This window comes from Siphateles boraxobius, unplaced genomic scaffold, assembly GCF_051911475.1.
Source record: "Siphateles boraxobius isolate OS27281-9 unplaced genomic scaffold, OSU_SipBor_1 41, whole genome shotgun sequence".
In the NCBI taxonomy this organism is placed as follows: domain Eukaryota; kingdom Metazoa; phylum Chordata; class Actinopteri; order Cypriniformes; family Leuciscidae; genus Siphateles; species Siphateles boraxobius.
The window spans coordinates 6734822-6751290 of record NW_027509042.1 but is presented as its reverse complement, the minus strand read 5'-3'; the positions used below and the strand labels follow the sequence as shown (position 1 = coordinate 6751290).

General features: G+C 38.4%; 1 protein-coding gene across 10 annotated transcripts; it reads left to right on the top strand.

Annotated features, from left to right (window-relative positions):
- The first annotated feature begins 512 nt into the window (after nt 1-512).
- Nucleotides 513-16405, top strand: pbrm1l (polybromo 1, like). Of its 10 annotated transcripts, none has more exons than XM_077198007.1 (30): nt 513-648; nt 1423-1568; nt 1659-1756; nt 2137-2284; nt 2470-2622; nt 2720-2836; nt 2981-3049; nt 3285-3383; nt 4471-4556; nt 4636-4727; nt 4893-5100; nt 5202-5343; nt 5448-5527; nt 5661-5940; nt 6717-6822; nt 6901-7564; nt 8143-8354; nt 8488-8682; nt 8854-9011; nt 9392-9634; nt 9726-9871; nt 9980-10137; nt 10696-10879; nt 11048-11255; nt 11595-11793; nt 12219-12311; nt 13087-13251; nt 13808-13875; nt 14670-14871; nt 15606-16405. In XM_077198007.1, the coding sequence occupies exons 2-30, from the start codon at nt 1434-1436 to the stop codon at nt 15767-15769; spliced, it is 4872 nt and encodes a 1623-aa protein (XP_077054122.1). In that variant the 5' UTR covers nt 513-648; nt 1423-1433; the 3' UTR covers nt 15770-16405. The 10 variants fall into 10 exon arrangements, with proteins under 10 accessions (XP_077054122.1, XP_077054117.1, XP_077054125.1 ...); XM_077198002.1 differs by having other exon boundaries at nt 12219-12395; XM_077198008.1 differs by having other exon boundaries at nt 538-853.
- The last annotated feature ends 64 nt before the right edge of the window (nt 16406-16469 follow it).

Here is a 16469-nt window from a genome sequence, read left to right as displayed (position 1 = left end):
TACAGTATTTATAAAGATTAATCGAAAGTAATTAATCAATTAAAAATTACACTTTTGAATTATATTAGAAAGCTTCTAATTTTTTGTTTAGTTTTTCTTTTTTTTGTATTTTTTAATAGTTATATTTTTTACTGTAAAATTATTGTTATTTATTATATATCAGTTATGCTTAAATTTTTTCCTTTTTTAAGCTCCATTGACCATAACTATTTTTGTTCATTGCAAACTACTTTGCAATTAATTGCAAACTTTGTCGACTTTAAAATAGATAAACTCTGGCTATATAGGCTATGCTAAGTTTGATTACGTTACTTGATTACGTTACTTTTGGGGAAAAAGGAATAAATTTAAAAAAATACATTCTAGATAAAAGAATAATAGAAAATAAACATTGAATCTGCTGAAAATGCTCATCTTAACTCGAATGCCGTTTGTTTTCATTTTTAGTGAGTAGAAAAGAATATTCAATATTTTAAATATTCTACAATTTCGGAAGTGGGGAGGGGCTTCTTGAAAGCACTTCCGGTTTCTTATGACGAAGGAGGCGGGACTTTGTTAGCTGTCCTACTTGCTAGCTAACAGTTGCCATTCTATTGCTACTGAAGGATAATTCCTAACTACGCCAACAAAGTAGCGATTTTACTACGGGTATGCCAGCGTATTTCTAATGCCTTTTGTCCCCTTATACATTTATTAACTTCAGCAAGATTAATATAAGAAACCGAAGTGCGATTAGAAGTGAGTGAGTACGAGAGCACACCTCGAGAGCGCTCTTTTGTTTGACTGAAACACGGAGTGTCGATTGGCTGTTGGCGTTTAGGGATTGTTTACCGGAAGATTAGCACGCGGCTAAGTATGCTATTCCACACAACACTGTACATGCATATAGTTCAAAGCATAAGTTAACCTAATTGCTTCCGTTATAGGCTGACTTCAAAGCTGGTATGAAAGAATTCATATATGGGTGATGAATTAATACCCCAAAACTTTCTTTGTCCTTCCTCAAGCAGGTGAACTGTAGTTTGTTTATGACTAGTATCTCGTATAGACATTGTAAACAACATCTTGTATTGCAAAACAATACATGTTGAGGTGCAAATTTACAGTTAATGATGTTACTTATTTAGTGGCATATAATACCATCTTAAAAAACATGAAAATATTTTCCATTCTCTTTGAGCAAAGAGTTGCCACATTCAAATGTCAGGATGTTTTTGGTCTTACTGGAGACATTTGATCACTAAAAAGTATAAGCAGTAAATGTATAGATATAGATAATAACGATTGGTGCCTGCTGCCTGAAATACAACGAAAACTTCTCCACAAAATGCTTTTTTTTGAAGATCTCCATCAGGAATGGATGTTCATTGGTCAAAAGTGGTGGAACCCCTGTGTCTAAAAGGATGTTTGGGTTATAAACAGGTACTGTTTCAATGGGCTCCAAGAGAAGACGAGCCACCTCTCCCTCCAGCAGTGCCAGCGGAGGAGACTTTGATGATGCCACCTCGTCCACCCCAGTCAGTGGATGGAAGAGGAGGAGAGCTTCCACTGCTCCTTCTGTCGATCAAGTGAGTACATGGGGTTTAGTGTATTCACGCTGCTTGCTTTGGCACACAGTTTAAATAACACTTATGACTTTGAATGTATCCCATTTTTAGATTGCTGTGTGCCATGAATTGTACAACACTGTCAGAGATTACAAAGACGACCAAGGCAGACAGATCTGCGAGCTATTTGTTCGTGCACCAAAAAGGAGGTACACGTATATTCCTTGCCTTTGACCGTACTCTGCCATTCAAATGTTTGGACGCACATACATTTTTTTTACTTTTTTTTTTTGTTGTTGGAGGAAATTCATAAAACTGAATCTGATCCCATTCAGGGTTATAGTCTAACATAAACCAGAACAGACATTTTCATTACTGAAGTAAAATAAGTATGTTTTTTTTCAGCTAGTTGCCAAGGCAGCATTTCTCAGACCTATTAAAAACAACTAACAAAAATGACAAACCACACAACAAAGTTAATGCAAATTAAATAAAAAAATGTAATGTATGATTAAATAAATCATACTGATTTAATGTATGCAATTGTCACTAACGTGCGCTTCAACCTCTCTTCCTATTCTTGTTTTAGGAATCAGCCTGACTATTATGAAGTGGTGAGTCAGCCCATGGACATGATGAAGATACAGCAGAAGCTCAGGGCAGAAGAATACCAGGATGTAGAGCAGTTCTCAGCTGACTTTCACCTGCTTATTAATAATGCCAAAGCTTACTATCAGGTGAGTTTGCATTTACATATTTAAGTGCATTTAATATTGAAGTTTCTGACTCCTGAATCAGCACAGTTTGTCCAGTATTTTAGACTACTGATTAGCCATGGATGCATTCCACGAGCAAAACTCTTCAAAATCACAGCCCCCGTCAACTCAGAAATGCTAATATACCTATGGGTCTCTTTCAACAGGCTGACAGTGCAGAGTATAGAGCTTCCGCTAGGCTTTTGAATGTCTTCCTGTCCACCAAGAATGAACTGATACAGGGAGGGGAAGGAGAGGAGGCCGATGATGATGAGGAAGGGGATGATATGGAGAACCCAAGTGCTTCCATGGAGGAGGAGGTGAAGATGTTACCTGTTTGTGGATGGCTAGTAGTTGTATTTCTGTGCACATCCAGACTGATATCATCTCTTTCCTCTCTGTATTTCTGCCTAACAGAGACCACCAAGCTATCTTAAAGCCATACTGGAGCAGCTCTTGGAGGCAATTGTGTCATGCACTGATTCCTCAGGGAGGCTTGTTAGTGAGCTCTTCCAAAAACTTCCCTCCAAATTGGTGAGACCCAAGTTTGTGCACTCGCTTAATAAGGATAATCTAGTTTATAACTTTAATCAAATCTGACCTAAGTTCCACTTTGGTGTTAAATGTAGTTTACTTTCATTGATTAATTTCTTCTTTTGCACATTCCTTCCTTTCCAGCATTATCCTGACTACTATGCTGTAATAAAAGATCCAATAGATCTGCGCACTGTGGCTCAGAGGATACAGGTATTTGAGGCTTTGAAAGTATTCTATCTCACAATAGCAATGGAAATGTGCACATTTGGAGCTGGTATAATGATTTCAACCATGGCATTACTGTCAGAGGCTGTTGATGTGTAATATATCTGTCATAATTGTATGTAATAAATAATAATAATATGATGTAAATTTTAAGTCTTTGTTTAATAATTATTATAACCTCTTGGCATCTTTATAATAGTAATGTTTTGTTCCGTTGTAGGCGGGACATTACAAATCCATCAGTGCCATGGCCAAGGACGTTGATCTTTTGACGAAAAATGCCAAAACCTACAATGAGCCTGGGTCACAAGTTTTCAAGGTTTGTGTTCTTGTGTACCCTTTAGGGATGCTAACCGATGACCGTTTGACCGATGGTTGACCGTCTCAACGTTAACCGATCAAAGTTGTCGGTAGTCGGTAAAAAAAAAAAAAGTGATCTCTAAATTAGGCTATTATAGACAGTGGACTAAACGCTACTACAGTTAGCCATCTCATTCCAAGATATTTTTGTGTGAAGCGAACAAATCCCTCACACTTAAGTTTTCATAACTCGCCTGTTTGTACTTAATAAACCAATAAAAACATTTGGCGCGAGGTCACAGCGTTTGGGTTCGCGCGCTCACAAGGTTTGCGAAAAGTAACAGGCTAAACAGGCTACAGGCTAAAACACTGGAGGTTAGAGCCAGGGCAGACGACAGGATGAAGCGTGCAAAGAAAAGTAGTGTGTGGGACCATTTCACCAAAAAGAATGACACAGTAAGTTGCAACTTGTGTGATACAGTGCTTAAATACAGTAGTAATACTGTAGAAATACATTACATCTACATTTCAGTGGTAACAGATAAGGTGATGATGATCATCATCTTTCTTTATTATTGTTAGGACTAACGTTACCTCAAACTAAAGCGGAGTCTCTTCGGAGCTGTCATTTTCTTTAATGACACGCTGCAATGTTTCAAATGAGCTTCTAACGCTAGACTAACGCCTTTATTTTCAACGCGATCACCTTGTACCCAAACCATTTCAAAACTAAGGAGCCATTTGTCCTCCGATTACATACAAGCTCCTCGGCGACGCGTTTGCGGGACTCATGTTTCGCGCTGTAGGGGATTTTAAAAAAGTGACGTGAGTGGACGCGCGGCGCCGGGGCAGTGTGTGTCTGTGTGAGCGGGAGACAGAGAGAGATGCGACAGTTGCGAAATCGCAGGCACGGCTCGAAATGGCTGTTTTTCAAATAGCGTGGCATATTCTAAACTAATCGGTTAACCGGTTTCAACCGGCTAATGAGGCTCGGTGGTCGGTCAAGAAAATTTTTAGTTTTCGCCATCCCTATTACCCTTGTTATCTATCCATCACATACATTGAGCTCATTATTATATAACAAACACATTTTTATCTTTCTAAAGGATGCAAACACAATTAAGAAGGTGTTTTCCCAGAGAAAGACTGAGATTGAACAGGCTGAACCCACTAAATCCAGCCTCCGTATCAGGTATGTCCTGTTTTCGTGAGCTTGTTGTTTTGAAGAGCCATGTTTTAGTCTGTAACACGTTTTGTATGTGTTTTGCTAGAAACCGGAGGTCCGCTCAGGGTGACCGCCTGTCTGCCATCACTATGGCTCTCCAGGCTGGATCTGAAAGTGATGAAGACTCCATTCTCACAGGTTACATCCATAGTTCTCTTTTGACATCCATTTTCTAAGATTACTCTATAACAATCTATTTTAGAGAGCCTGCCAACTCTACTTATGCACAAATATAATGGCATGGTCCACTTTTTAATGATTTTTCTTTGAAGTACCTTTATCTGTCCTTATACTCCCTCTCAGGCACTGTGCGTTTTGACTCTGGAGAAACGGAGGCTGATTGTGGTCTGAGTGCAGGTGACCCAATCTTCCAGTTGTACCAGTCAGTGCGAGGAGCACGAAGCGTTCAGGGGAAGCTTCTCGCTGAACCGTTCCTCCAGCTGCCTGTGAGAAGGGAATACCCAGACTACTACCATCAGATCAAAAACCCCATCTCCCTACAACAGATCAGGTGTGGATAACACGCATGAATATCTCATTATTTTAATCTTAAAGGTTGAAAATGTCAAGTTTACTTTTACACACTCCTTCCATGTTTTACATTTCTTAAAGGGATAAAATGAAGAATGGAGATTATGATGGAGTCGAGCAGTTTGAGGCTGACCTTACACTCATGCTTGAGAATGCTAAACGCTATAACATGCCCAACTCCACCATATATAAACGTGCTCAGAGGTTACAGCAAATAATTCAGGTCAGTCTGCTTTGATATACATACAGTTCTGTTCCATAGCCTAATGAGCTAACTGAGGAATGATAAAATGACGGTAAATTCTTTGGTTTGAATTTGTGTTCTAGCAAAAGAAAAGAGAGCATCGAGATGATGATGGAGACGTCTCTACTGCAAATTCTGACGTAGGAAGTGGCAAAAGGAAAAGGTGATTTTTTTATTTTTTTATTTTTTTGTTGTTGACATCACTTGCATTATTTTCATCAATATGTCTTGCAATCAGTAATGAAAAATCCTTTTGACATTCTTTTCTTTTTGCTGCCATAATTTGATCCTAACAGCCATAAGAAGAACACCAAGAAAAACCGATTGAAGACTCTGTATTCTGCAGTGACTGAAGCACGCGAGGCAGGCACTGGACGGCGCCTCTGTGACCTCTTCATGGTGAAGCCCTCTAAGAAGGACTACCCAGACTACTACCAGATCATCCAAGATCCAATGGACCTGCGTACCATCGAGAACAATATCCGCACTGAGCGCTATAACAATGAGGATGCACTTATGGATGACATGAAGCTTATGTTTCGCAATGCCCGCCACTATAATGAGGAGGGATCTCAGGTGGGCATTATGACTACTCAAACTGAATGCTTTTCAAATTTATTAAATTAACTTCAAAGTTAAAATACACAACCGATCAAAAGTTTGGGGTCCATAACATTTTCATGAAAGAAATTAATACTTTTATACAACAAGAATGCATTAAATTGATCAAAAGTGACAGTAGAGACATTTTTAATCTTACCAAAAACCTTTTTAAAATAAGTGAACTTCCTTTTCATCAGAGAAATCTGAACAAAATATATCACAGTTTTCTCAAAAATATTCAGCAGCACAACCATTTTCAACAATGATGATAATAGATGTTTCTGAAGCATCAAATCAGCATATTAGAATGATTTCTGAAGGATCATGTGACCCTTAAGACTATAGTAATGTAGCTGAAAATTCAGCTTTGCCATAACCGGTATAAATTATATTTTAAAATATAGAAAAGTTTTGAAATTCTTATAATATTTCACAATTTTACTATTTTTACTGTATTTTTGATCAAATAAATGCAGCCTTGATGAGCAGTACCTTCTTTTTTTTTTACTTCTAAACTAAAAAATAAAAACTTAACTACTTCAAACTTTTGTATGGCATAACAACATAAAGGGCTCATTCTTATCTTTTGCAAGTACGTCTGTGATAAGAATGAGACTTACGGAAGAGTTAATCCAAAAAATAATATTGTGTCATTAACACATGCGGGTTCAAACCCAAATATAGTCCTAAAATCTAATAGACCTAATAATTTGAAGTTTGTTTGTTATTAATTTTTTTTTTACCCACAGGTTTATAATGATGCAAATATCTTGGAGAAGATTGTTAAGGATAAACAGAAAGAGCTTGGCCCTCCCCCGGAGGAAGATGATGTTGGCTCTCCCAAACTCAAGCTTCGTATGTTTTTTTTGGCCAAAATACACTTTAATGCAAATACACAAATTTTAGATTTAACAAACGCCTCTCTTTTTTTAGGCCGTAGTGGAGTTGCAGCCTCCCCTAAAAAGGCTCGTACACAGACAACACCACTCATGCAGAAGCTTTCTGATCTCTATGAAGCCGTGCGCAATTTCACAGACAATCGCGGTCGGCGTCTCAGTGCTGTTTTCCTGCGTCTGCCATCACGTTCTGAGCTGCCTGACTATTATGCCGCCATTAAGCGTCCCATTGACATGGAGCGTATACGAAGCTACATGGTACAGGGGCGCTACCAAGACATCGACTCACTAGCAGAAGATTTCATCCTTATGTTCAACAACGCCTGCACCTACAATGAGCCTGAATCTCTAATATACCGCGATGCTCTGTTACTCCATCGAGCCTTTCTGGAAGCCCGTCGACGGATTGAGGATGAAGAGGATGGAGATGAAGGTGGTCTGGGTGGTTTGTCAGTTGCCTCTCTCGTGCGTGAGCTCATCCGTAACCTCTTCGTTTCAATGATGGGGCACCAGGATGACGAGGGCCGTTGCTATAGTGACTCTTTGGCGGAAGTTCCCGCCATTGACCCCGCTAACCCGGAGGACCCACCCCTCACTCTAGAGATTATTCGTAATAATGTGGATCGCGGCCGCTACAGGAGACTGGACGTGTTCCAGGAGCATGTGTTTGAGGTACTGGAGAAAGCAAGACGTCTCAACAGGTAAGCAGTGAAGAGTGTGAAGATCAGCTTTTCTTGTCATAAAAAAAAAAACGCTTAAATTGTATGAATATCTTTCTTTCTGTGGAATTATGTAAGTATGCTGATGTTTTTATAAACTGAAAGGGAATGGGGTTAGGCTTTAAAAATGACTTAACACCAACATGTCAAAAAAGGCTCCATATGAATTGTTGGCTATGTGCCAAGTTTTTGAAGCCATGCGATAGCTAGCCTTGTGTTTGGTGAAAATCTTCCCTTCCGTCGTATGTTTTTTAAACATCATTCCTCAATTCAGCAGTAAGTCATATTGGATCATCTTTATGAACTGTTTGTTAATTTTCAAAAGTTCATTATGTGGAAAACCATTGCCTGGACATTCTGTTAAATTTCTCTGTTCATGTTCCATGGAAAAAAAAGATATGTTTGGAATGACATGAGAATGAGTACATGACAAATGTTCATGAATCATTCCTTTAAGCTCCATTTTTGTCTACCGTGTGAAGTTTGATGGTAAGAGTCAACCTGAATTGAACTTAGAAAATGTAATCTGAGAATTCATAACAGCTATTGTGTGTTATTAGGACTGATTCTGAGATCTTTGAGGATTCTGTGGAGTTGCATTATTTCTTTGTGAAGATCCGCGATGAGCTATGCAAGAATGGAGAACTATTGCTTACCCCAGCACTGAGCTACACATCCAAGCATCTGCATTCCGACATAGATCAAGAGAAGCGAGAGAAATTGCCCCAAGAAATTGAGGAGGACCGGCTGAAACAGGAGGAAGACAAAAAAGGTTTCCGAAATTGCTTCTAGCATTTTAAAAGTTACGCATGTAACACCCCAGGATACCTTTTAAAGTCTTGCTGCTAAAATGACTCCCCAATATAGAAGTGTACTAATGTGTACTTTGCTTTTATGATTTTTAGCTCTTCCAGAAGAGGACAAAGTAGAGGGTCCTGCAGGAAGCCAGTGGCCGTCAGGTCCTCAAAGCTCATATAGTCAGGACTGCAGTTTTGAGAACAACACCTACAGCGTGGGAGACTGTGTATATGTTCAGCCTTCAGAAGCAAATTTGCAGCCCCACATTGTCTGCATTGAGAAACTCTGGAAGGATGAAGCTGGTGTGCACATCCTCACTTTTTTTTTAATTGCTGCTGCTTGCTAATTCTCTATTTCTTTACAGACGTATCACCTCCATTTGCTGTGAACTTATGTCAAAACTTGCTGTCAAACTCATAATTTAAATCATCAATTTTTGTGCATTAACATTTGGATGTGTTTGTTTTCTGCAGGTGAGCAGTGGATGTATGGATGTTGGTTTTATCGCCCAGGAGAAACTTTTCATCTGGCCACTCGTAAGTTCCTGGAAAAGGAGGTATTTAAGAGCGACTATTACAGCCGTGTGCCTTTCAGCAAGATATTGGGGAAATGCGTTGTGTTATTTGTAAAGGTGAGTAATGAGCCACATTCAAAATATGTTTTAGATAGATTTATTAATAAGTTTATCCCACGGTTTCACAGACAATACTTAAGCCTAGTCCCAGACTTAAATGTATTTAACTAAAAGCAAATTTTGCTGACATTTCTTAAAATATTTCAGTGTCATTGTTTTGTCTCAAGATACACACCAGTGATGTTTTTTTTCTAAGGCATGTGTATATAAAAGTTACTTGTCCTAATTGAACTAAAGCCAAATCCTGGTTTAATCTAAGCCATGTCTTTGAAATCAGGCCTATATGACCAAAAGGTTAACAAAATACAGCCGCAATAGGCTCACAGGCTCTAGTATTGTGCGTTTAAGTCTCTTGAATGTGGGATTTGTTTTTTTAGGAGTATTTCAAGTTGCAACCAGAAGGCTTTAAGCCTGATGACGTCTATGTCTGTGAATCCCGCTACACTGCCAGGACCAAGACCTTTAAGAAGATCAAGATATGGTCAATGCCGTCAAACTCTGTCAAACTAGTCTATCGGGAGGTTCCTTTACCTGTAGTCAGAGTTGCGTCCATGTTTGTCAGTGCAAAAGACAAAGTGGCTGCTCTTCCTGATGGAGAGAGTGGTGGCTTCATCGAGAAGGTATGATGGATTGATTTTGAGTACAGTTCTTACTTAATTCTTATTTAAATTGATTTAGCATGTAACAATTTTTTTAACTTGCTCTCCACAGGAGCGAGAAGATGTTCCAGTTGAAGTGGCCAATGGGGAGCCGGGTTGCCAGTACTTTGAACAGCTCCACTATAATGACATGTGGCTTAAAGTGGGCGACTGTGTCTACATACGTTCCCATGGACTGGTGCGAGCACGAGTTGGCAGGTGGGCCAAATCATGCTTATTTTACCCAAAGTTCTCATTTATCAGAAAGTTTTGACAGTAATGTAAGTCTACAGCAATAGTGTGAGTTGTTATGGTTGACATGGACAGGATCGAAAAGATGTGGCTGCGGGATGGAGCAGCATTCTTCTTTGGACCCATCTTCATTCACCCTGAGGAAACAGAACATGAGCCAACAAAGATGTTCTACAAACACGAGGTGTTCCTCAGCAATCTGGAGGAGTCCTGTCCTATGACCTGCATCCTGGGTATGGGCACCAAGTGAATGAATTTATTGTAATTGTAATGAAATCCTAGTTTTTTTTACATATGTGTGTGTGTGTGTATATATATATATATATATATCAGACTGTTGTCCATTCACAACCCATAGCCCACCAAACTGTGGGTGTTCAAGCTGTGATAAAGAAATTGTGCCAACCATTCTTATCATACTGAGACTATTTATTTCAAAACGACACTAAAAATACAATTAAGACCTACTTCTTGTGGATGTCTGTTGTGATTTTATGGTATAAGACTAGCCACCTCAGAACCCTGAATTCATAATTGAATCAGTGCAGGGTCGCTTGGCTCGAGAAAAGAACAAAAAACACCCAAGTGAAATAAATGATAGCAGTTCAAGGAGCAAATTTATCATGTTGACACTTATATGACTGTGCTTGCTTGCAAATAGGATTTATACTGGTGATTAAGTGCTTGAACATTTTAATTTTAATTCCTCTGTTCCCTGCCTTTTCTCAGAATATTTTCTATTAGAAAACTTACTATAGACCAAGTTTTTAATCTTTGTGTATTTTTCACAGGGAAATGTGTGGTCTCCTCTTTTAAGGACTTCCTGTCCTGCAGGCCAACTGAGTGTCCAGAGGAAGACGTGCTCCTGTTTGAGAGTCGCTACATTGAGAGTGAAAAGCAGATGAAGAAGTTTAAAGCACTTAAACGTTTCTCCATCTCAGCCAAAGTGGTTGATGATGAGATCTTCTACTTTAGGTGCATCTTACTTTCCTACCTTTGTTTCAGTGGGAAGTATCACACAGCCAGAGTGTGTTAATAGAATGTGAATAGGTTATTTCAGAGTTCTTTAGTATGTCTTATTGCTGTTAATTAGTAAATAAACCCAATCAATGATTTTTACTGTTGCTTTAAATTAATTTTCAGGAAACCCATCGTGCCTCAGAAGGTGCCATCTCCCCTGCTGGATAAGAAGATTGAGGAGCTAGAAGCTAAGTTTGCAGACATGGAGGATCTGGATGAAGATATGGACGACCTGGATGAAGATGATGATGAAGCAGCAGTGACGCCCTCAATGCCACCTAGTCAGGCATCCGCAACAAGTGACATGGATATGCCTTATACACCACCACAGGTACTTCATACTCCTTAGAAATCAGCCTTTGCACACACTGTCCAGTTTGACGATATTAACTATTTTCCGATTATGGATGCATCATATAAATGTTTTTACAAAATTGCCTTAACCAAGTTAAACATGAATATAATTAAACATGAATCGATGCTCATTTATATCGTAGATATTGTGATTGCTGTCTGTTTTTTTCCTGGTAGTTATTTATTGACTCTTATCCCTTATTCAAATTCTTCAACTGTCTAATTTTAAGCTGATCAGGCTCAACATTTATTCCCCATATTTCATATTTTTAACAGTAGCTGTCATTTTCTTTACACCCCTCTTTACTATGCACAGTCCACGCCAAAGATAAAGGGTATGTCCAAAAAGGAAGGAGCCAAGCGCAAGATCAACATGAGTGGCTACATCTTGTTTAGCAGTGAAGTTAGGTCTATTATAAAGGCTCGTCACCCTGATTTCTCCTTTGGAGAGCTGAGCCGACTGGTGGGTACAGAATGGAGGAACCTGGAAGCTACTAAGAAGGTGGAATATGAAGGTACATTCTCAACACTTTTTGAGAGGTTGCACTAGTCCGCTGTTACCATAGTTACTAATTTCTATTATGATAAATATCCAGTCATACTCAAAGCAATTTTAACAAGACATTGCAATGAATGCAACCAATTCTGTCACAATATAAGAGATACATTTGATTTTTGATTGTGTCCATGTCTGACATTTCTTTTCAGATTTTAAATATGAATATTTGTCTTACTTAAAAATAGCCAGGAGTTGGATTATTTAATTTTCCCCCCAAAATGAATGAGTTGCTAGCTATGATAAATTGGAGTGTTTTTGTTTTCTTCTATGCTAAACCATGCACAATGCTTTGCTGATTATATGTATATGGCAACTTTTTATCTTATGCACAACATTACGCATACCGGAGAATCTGTAATTCAGTTATCAGTGTTTTTCCAGAACGGGCAGCTAAACTGGTAGAGCAGCAGGAACGGGAGAGGGTCCTTCAGCAGCAACATCAGCAGCAGCAGCAGCAGGCTTCCCCAAGAGCAGGTACCCCAGTCGGCACAATGATGGGAGTGGTGCCTCACCCAAGCACTATGGGGATGCTAAACCAGGCCATGCCACCTGTGCCAGGTAACGCCAAATCTCCCCCACCCTTGCTGAAAGAGACAGATGGAGCATCCGGGCACCCTCCAACAATTCTCGTCCATTTGAACCATCTAATACCTCAACTCATCAATCATGTCACTATCTTCTCCATACCAGCGATGTGCCCTATTAGTTCTGATTCAGTTAATTTTATTAAATGTCTTTTTTTTTTGTATGCAAACTTGCTTTTTTTTTTTGTCTTGTCTTTTGTTTTTGAGTATTGCCACATTCTTTTCTCTTTTCGCTTGACAACTTTTTTTAATAACCAGTAAACATGTAGAACTCTTTTTTTACAAGCCTGAATTAACCACATTTAGGCCTGCTTTCACAAACAGGGCTTAGATTAAGCCAGGATTAGGCCTTAGTTCAATTAGGAAATTTAAGTAGCTTTTATAAACATTCCTTAAAAAAAACATTTCTGGTGTGTATCTTGAGACAAAGCAAGGGCACTGACATATTTTAAGATATGTCAGAGCAAGTTGCTTTCAGTTAAAACGGCCTAAACATGCATTTTAGTCTGGGACTATAAGCCTTGTCTGTGAAACTGGGAGTTAAATATTCACACTTGTAAAACTTTCTTTTATATTGATGTTACTTATTTTGTAGTTGCATGACTTTTTAGTCTGCTGCATGTCATCAATGCATGGATTTTTTTTGTGCTATCTCCTCACCCAAGGCATGATGGGAAATTATGGCCCGCCCTACATGCCTATGCAAGGTCCTTCTGACGGCATGATGGGCATGGGTGGCACACCACCTCATCACATGGGGGTGCCCCAGCTGCCTTCCCAGCACTTCCTTCTACCAGGCATGGCCGGGTACCCTGGTATGCCCCATCCGGGTAAGAAGCACCCCGATTAGTCAGAAATCCCACCTGAAGATCTTCTGACCAGCTCCAATCCAAATTGAAAAATAGGAAATCTGGGTTTATCTTGGTTTGAACTCATGGCTTTGTTCCAAAAACTAGAGAGATGCCTAGACAGCAAGGCAGCTTATTTGTTTTGGAATGGAGCCCATTTTTGTACACTGTTTCAGTGAATGAAGAAATGCTTTGCATAACTAGATAATATCTGTATTTCTGCATGATTTAATTGTAGTTATATGCAATTCATAGGGTGGGAATATTCACACAACACTAACATGCTAATGTTTTTTTTCCCTCAGTGTCTCACTTTTTCTTTACACAAGATTTGTCACCTCCATTTCTCTCTGAATCTTTGTCTTTTAGAAACACCATTTGTTTGGGGAGAATGTAACTAATAAAAACAATATTAATTAATTTATAATATAATTAATTCAATCAGTGCACATTATTTGCAACCTTATTCATCGATGTTAAAATATAAAGTTACGTGCAGTCATACAGAATTTTTTATTAAAGACTGTTTCCTTCTCAGGAGTGATGGGCCCAGGAATGAACGGTATGGCTGGAAGTCCTGGTCCGGGAAACCATTATGGCATGCAGGTAAAGAACATATTCATGTAGCTTTCACTAGTGACACTAAAGCAGATGCAGTTTGCAATCTCCAGCCATATTCGGACGGGACTAGTTTTCTAAACAACGTTTGAGTTACAATTTATTTGAGTTAGAAGTTATCACTCAACATCTGTGATTTTATTTACCGATTCAGGCGGGGCTAACATCTCCAAGTTTATTACAGAAGTGCGAGTGTGTTTTTTTTCTCTGTGTCTTTTTGCGTATGTCTTTTAATTTATTTTTAGTTGATATGATTTAAATTTATTATAAAAACTTCACGAGTTTATAGCAGTGGCTGTTTATAATAAATAAGTGAGCAGAGAAATCTAGACAAGTAGGCTTTTTCCTGACACTGATATTAAAATGGGCAGTCTTCGCGTTTTCTTTGGCTCTATTAATTGTATATGTTATTTTTTTCGTCGTATACCATGCATATTGAAAATAAATTAAAGCATGCCGAAGATTGTTTCACAAACGGTAGCTCAGGAAGATAAAAAAAACATGAGGAGAAGCATTAGGGTAATACAACATCAGCAATCACAGACATTCGCATTCGGATGGGATTTTATTTCTCAGAGGACTGTTGAGTTCGCCGAAAAACAGTAGGTAATTTGCCCTGGAATTTTTACAGAGGTTGTGTGAGAAAAACACAGACTTTGCAGATTCGGACGGGATTAAAATCGCAAAGTACGTATGTGAAACATTTCTCTAATGACCTCCTGGAAAAACTAGTCCCGTCAGAATAGGACTTATGTCTTTTACTTTTCTCTTTGTCCTTTCAGATGGGTGGATATGGGCCAGGGCAACAAGCTCCACCACCATATCCATGTCAAGGTCAACCAGGCCAGCATCCAACCCCACCTATGTTTGTCGCCCCACCTCCAAAATCCCAGCGTCTTCTGCATTCAGAGGCTTATCTGAAGTACATCGAGGGCCTCAGTGCTGAATCCTCCACCATCAGCAAGTGGGACCAGAACCTTAAAGGTAAAAAATCATTTGTGTAGAAATTCGAGAGTTGTTTTATTTTTTTAAAGAAGAAATAGTTTTATTCAGCCAGGATGCATTAAATGTATTATAAGTGTATTTACATTATAATAAACATTCATAATGTTAAAAAGGATTCCTATTTCAAATAAATGCTGTTCTTTTGAACTTTCTATTCATCTAAAATCCTGAAAAGGTTTTACACGAAAATATTAAACGGCACTACTGTTTTCAGCATTGATGATAAGCATTTCTTGAGCAGCAAATCAGCATATAAGAATGATTTCTAAAGGATCATGTAACACTGAAGACTGGAGTAATGATGCTGCAAATTCAGCTTTGCCATCACAAGAATAAATTACATTTTAATTGTTATTTGAAATTGAAATATTGTGCAATTTTATTGTTTTACTTCATTTTTTGGCATTGTATATTAAGTTATATTAAGTTGTATATGGAAATTATATATTGTGCCTTGCAAAAGAATGGTCATTGTTAAAGAAATTATTTATGAATGGTTTAATTTTTTCCCCCTTTTCCCTATGCCACACTTTTGTAGTATTTTTCCTGATATAATGTTTGGTGTCTTGCACAAACCATTCATAATTAGGTCATTTAGATTATAATTTTCTTCGACTGTTAGACTTTAATTGGCTAAGTCTTTTGTTAATGACTTCTGTGATATTATAGCCAAAGCATCTTTGGATGATTCTTTCTGATTATCATTCCTTCAGCACAAAGAAAAGACTGTCGGCTCACCAGAGAGCAGGAGAGCCGTCTCCCTACTCACTGGCTGAAAAGCAAGGGTGCTCACACTACAATGGCAGACGCTTTGTGGAGACTCCGAGACCTGATGATGAAAGACACCCTCAACATCCGGTCGGCATACAACCTTTAAACATTTATGTTCTACCCCAAATCTCAGGACTCTAATTTATGCAAGACTATTCTCCTACCAAATCTTTCCTATCATGACTCAAGATGTGATAAAGTATTATGTACTGTCAGAAATGTTTCAGCAATAATTATATCTCCTAGTTGTATGCATATGTGTGAAAAAATAAAGCTTTTAGCCACCTCTTTAGGTACGTATGACGCACTGGAATTAAGTCACTCATGGAGCAATTTATAACTACTGAAATGGATTTGAAATGTGTTGCTTTGACTGTTACTTTAGATGAATTCTGGATGAGTTTATGGTGTTTTTATATTGCATTATACATCACATGAACAATGGCATCACCAATTCTCAAAGTTCTCTGGCTATGACCACTATACAAAAGCTTCAAATGGGCAAAAGTTGTAAAAGATCACAGTAGCATTTTATAAATCTATTTTCTTTTTATACAGATGCAAAATAAGCTGGGTTCCTCTTTATTTTACTGATAATGTAATTCTGTTATTTTTTCATTGTGTACCTATGAAAAAGCCTGTGATAAATGCTTTGTTCTGCAATGCTTATTGAACAATGTTGCATTAAAAATGAAAAAAAAGGATAAATTTCACCAATAAACAGCATTTCAAAAGGATAAAATGTGCTTCAACCATGTCCAAAACATGATTGTGAGAAGATTGAGTTACAGCCCCTCCACCCACCC

Bases quoted from the DNA above. Each gene is read 5' to 3' on its own strand.
- pbrm1l (XM_077198002.1), top strand. From the start codon at position 1,434: ATGGGCTCCAAGAGAAGACGAGCCACCTCTCCCTCCAGCAGTGCCAGC. The intron at 4,557-4,635 runs GTATGTCCTGTT...GTGTTTTGCTAG, and splicing joins AAATCCAGCCTCCGTATCAG to AAACCGGAGGTCCGCTCAGG. The intron at 5,101-5,201 runs GTGTGGATAACA...CATTTCTTAAAG, and splicing joins ATCTCCCTACAACAGATCAG to GGATAAAATGAAGAATGGAG.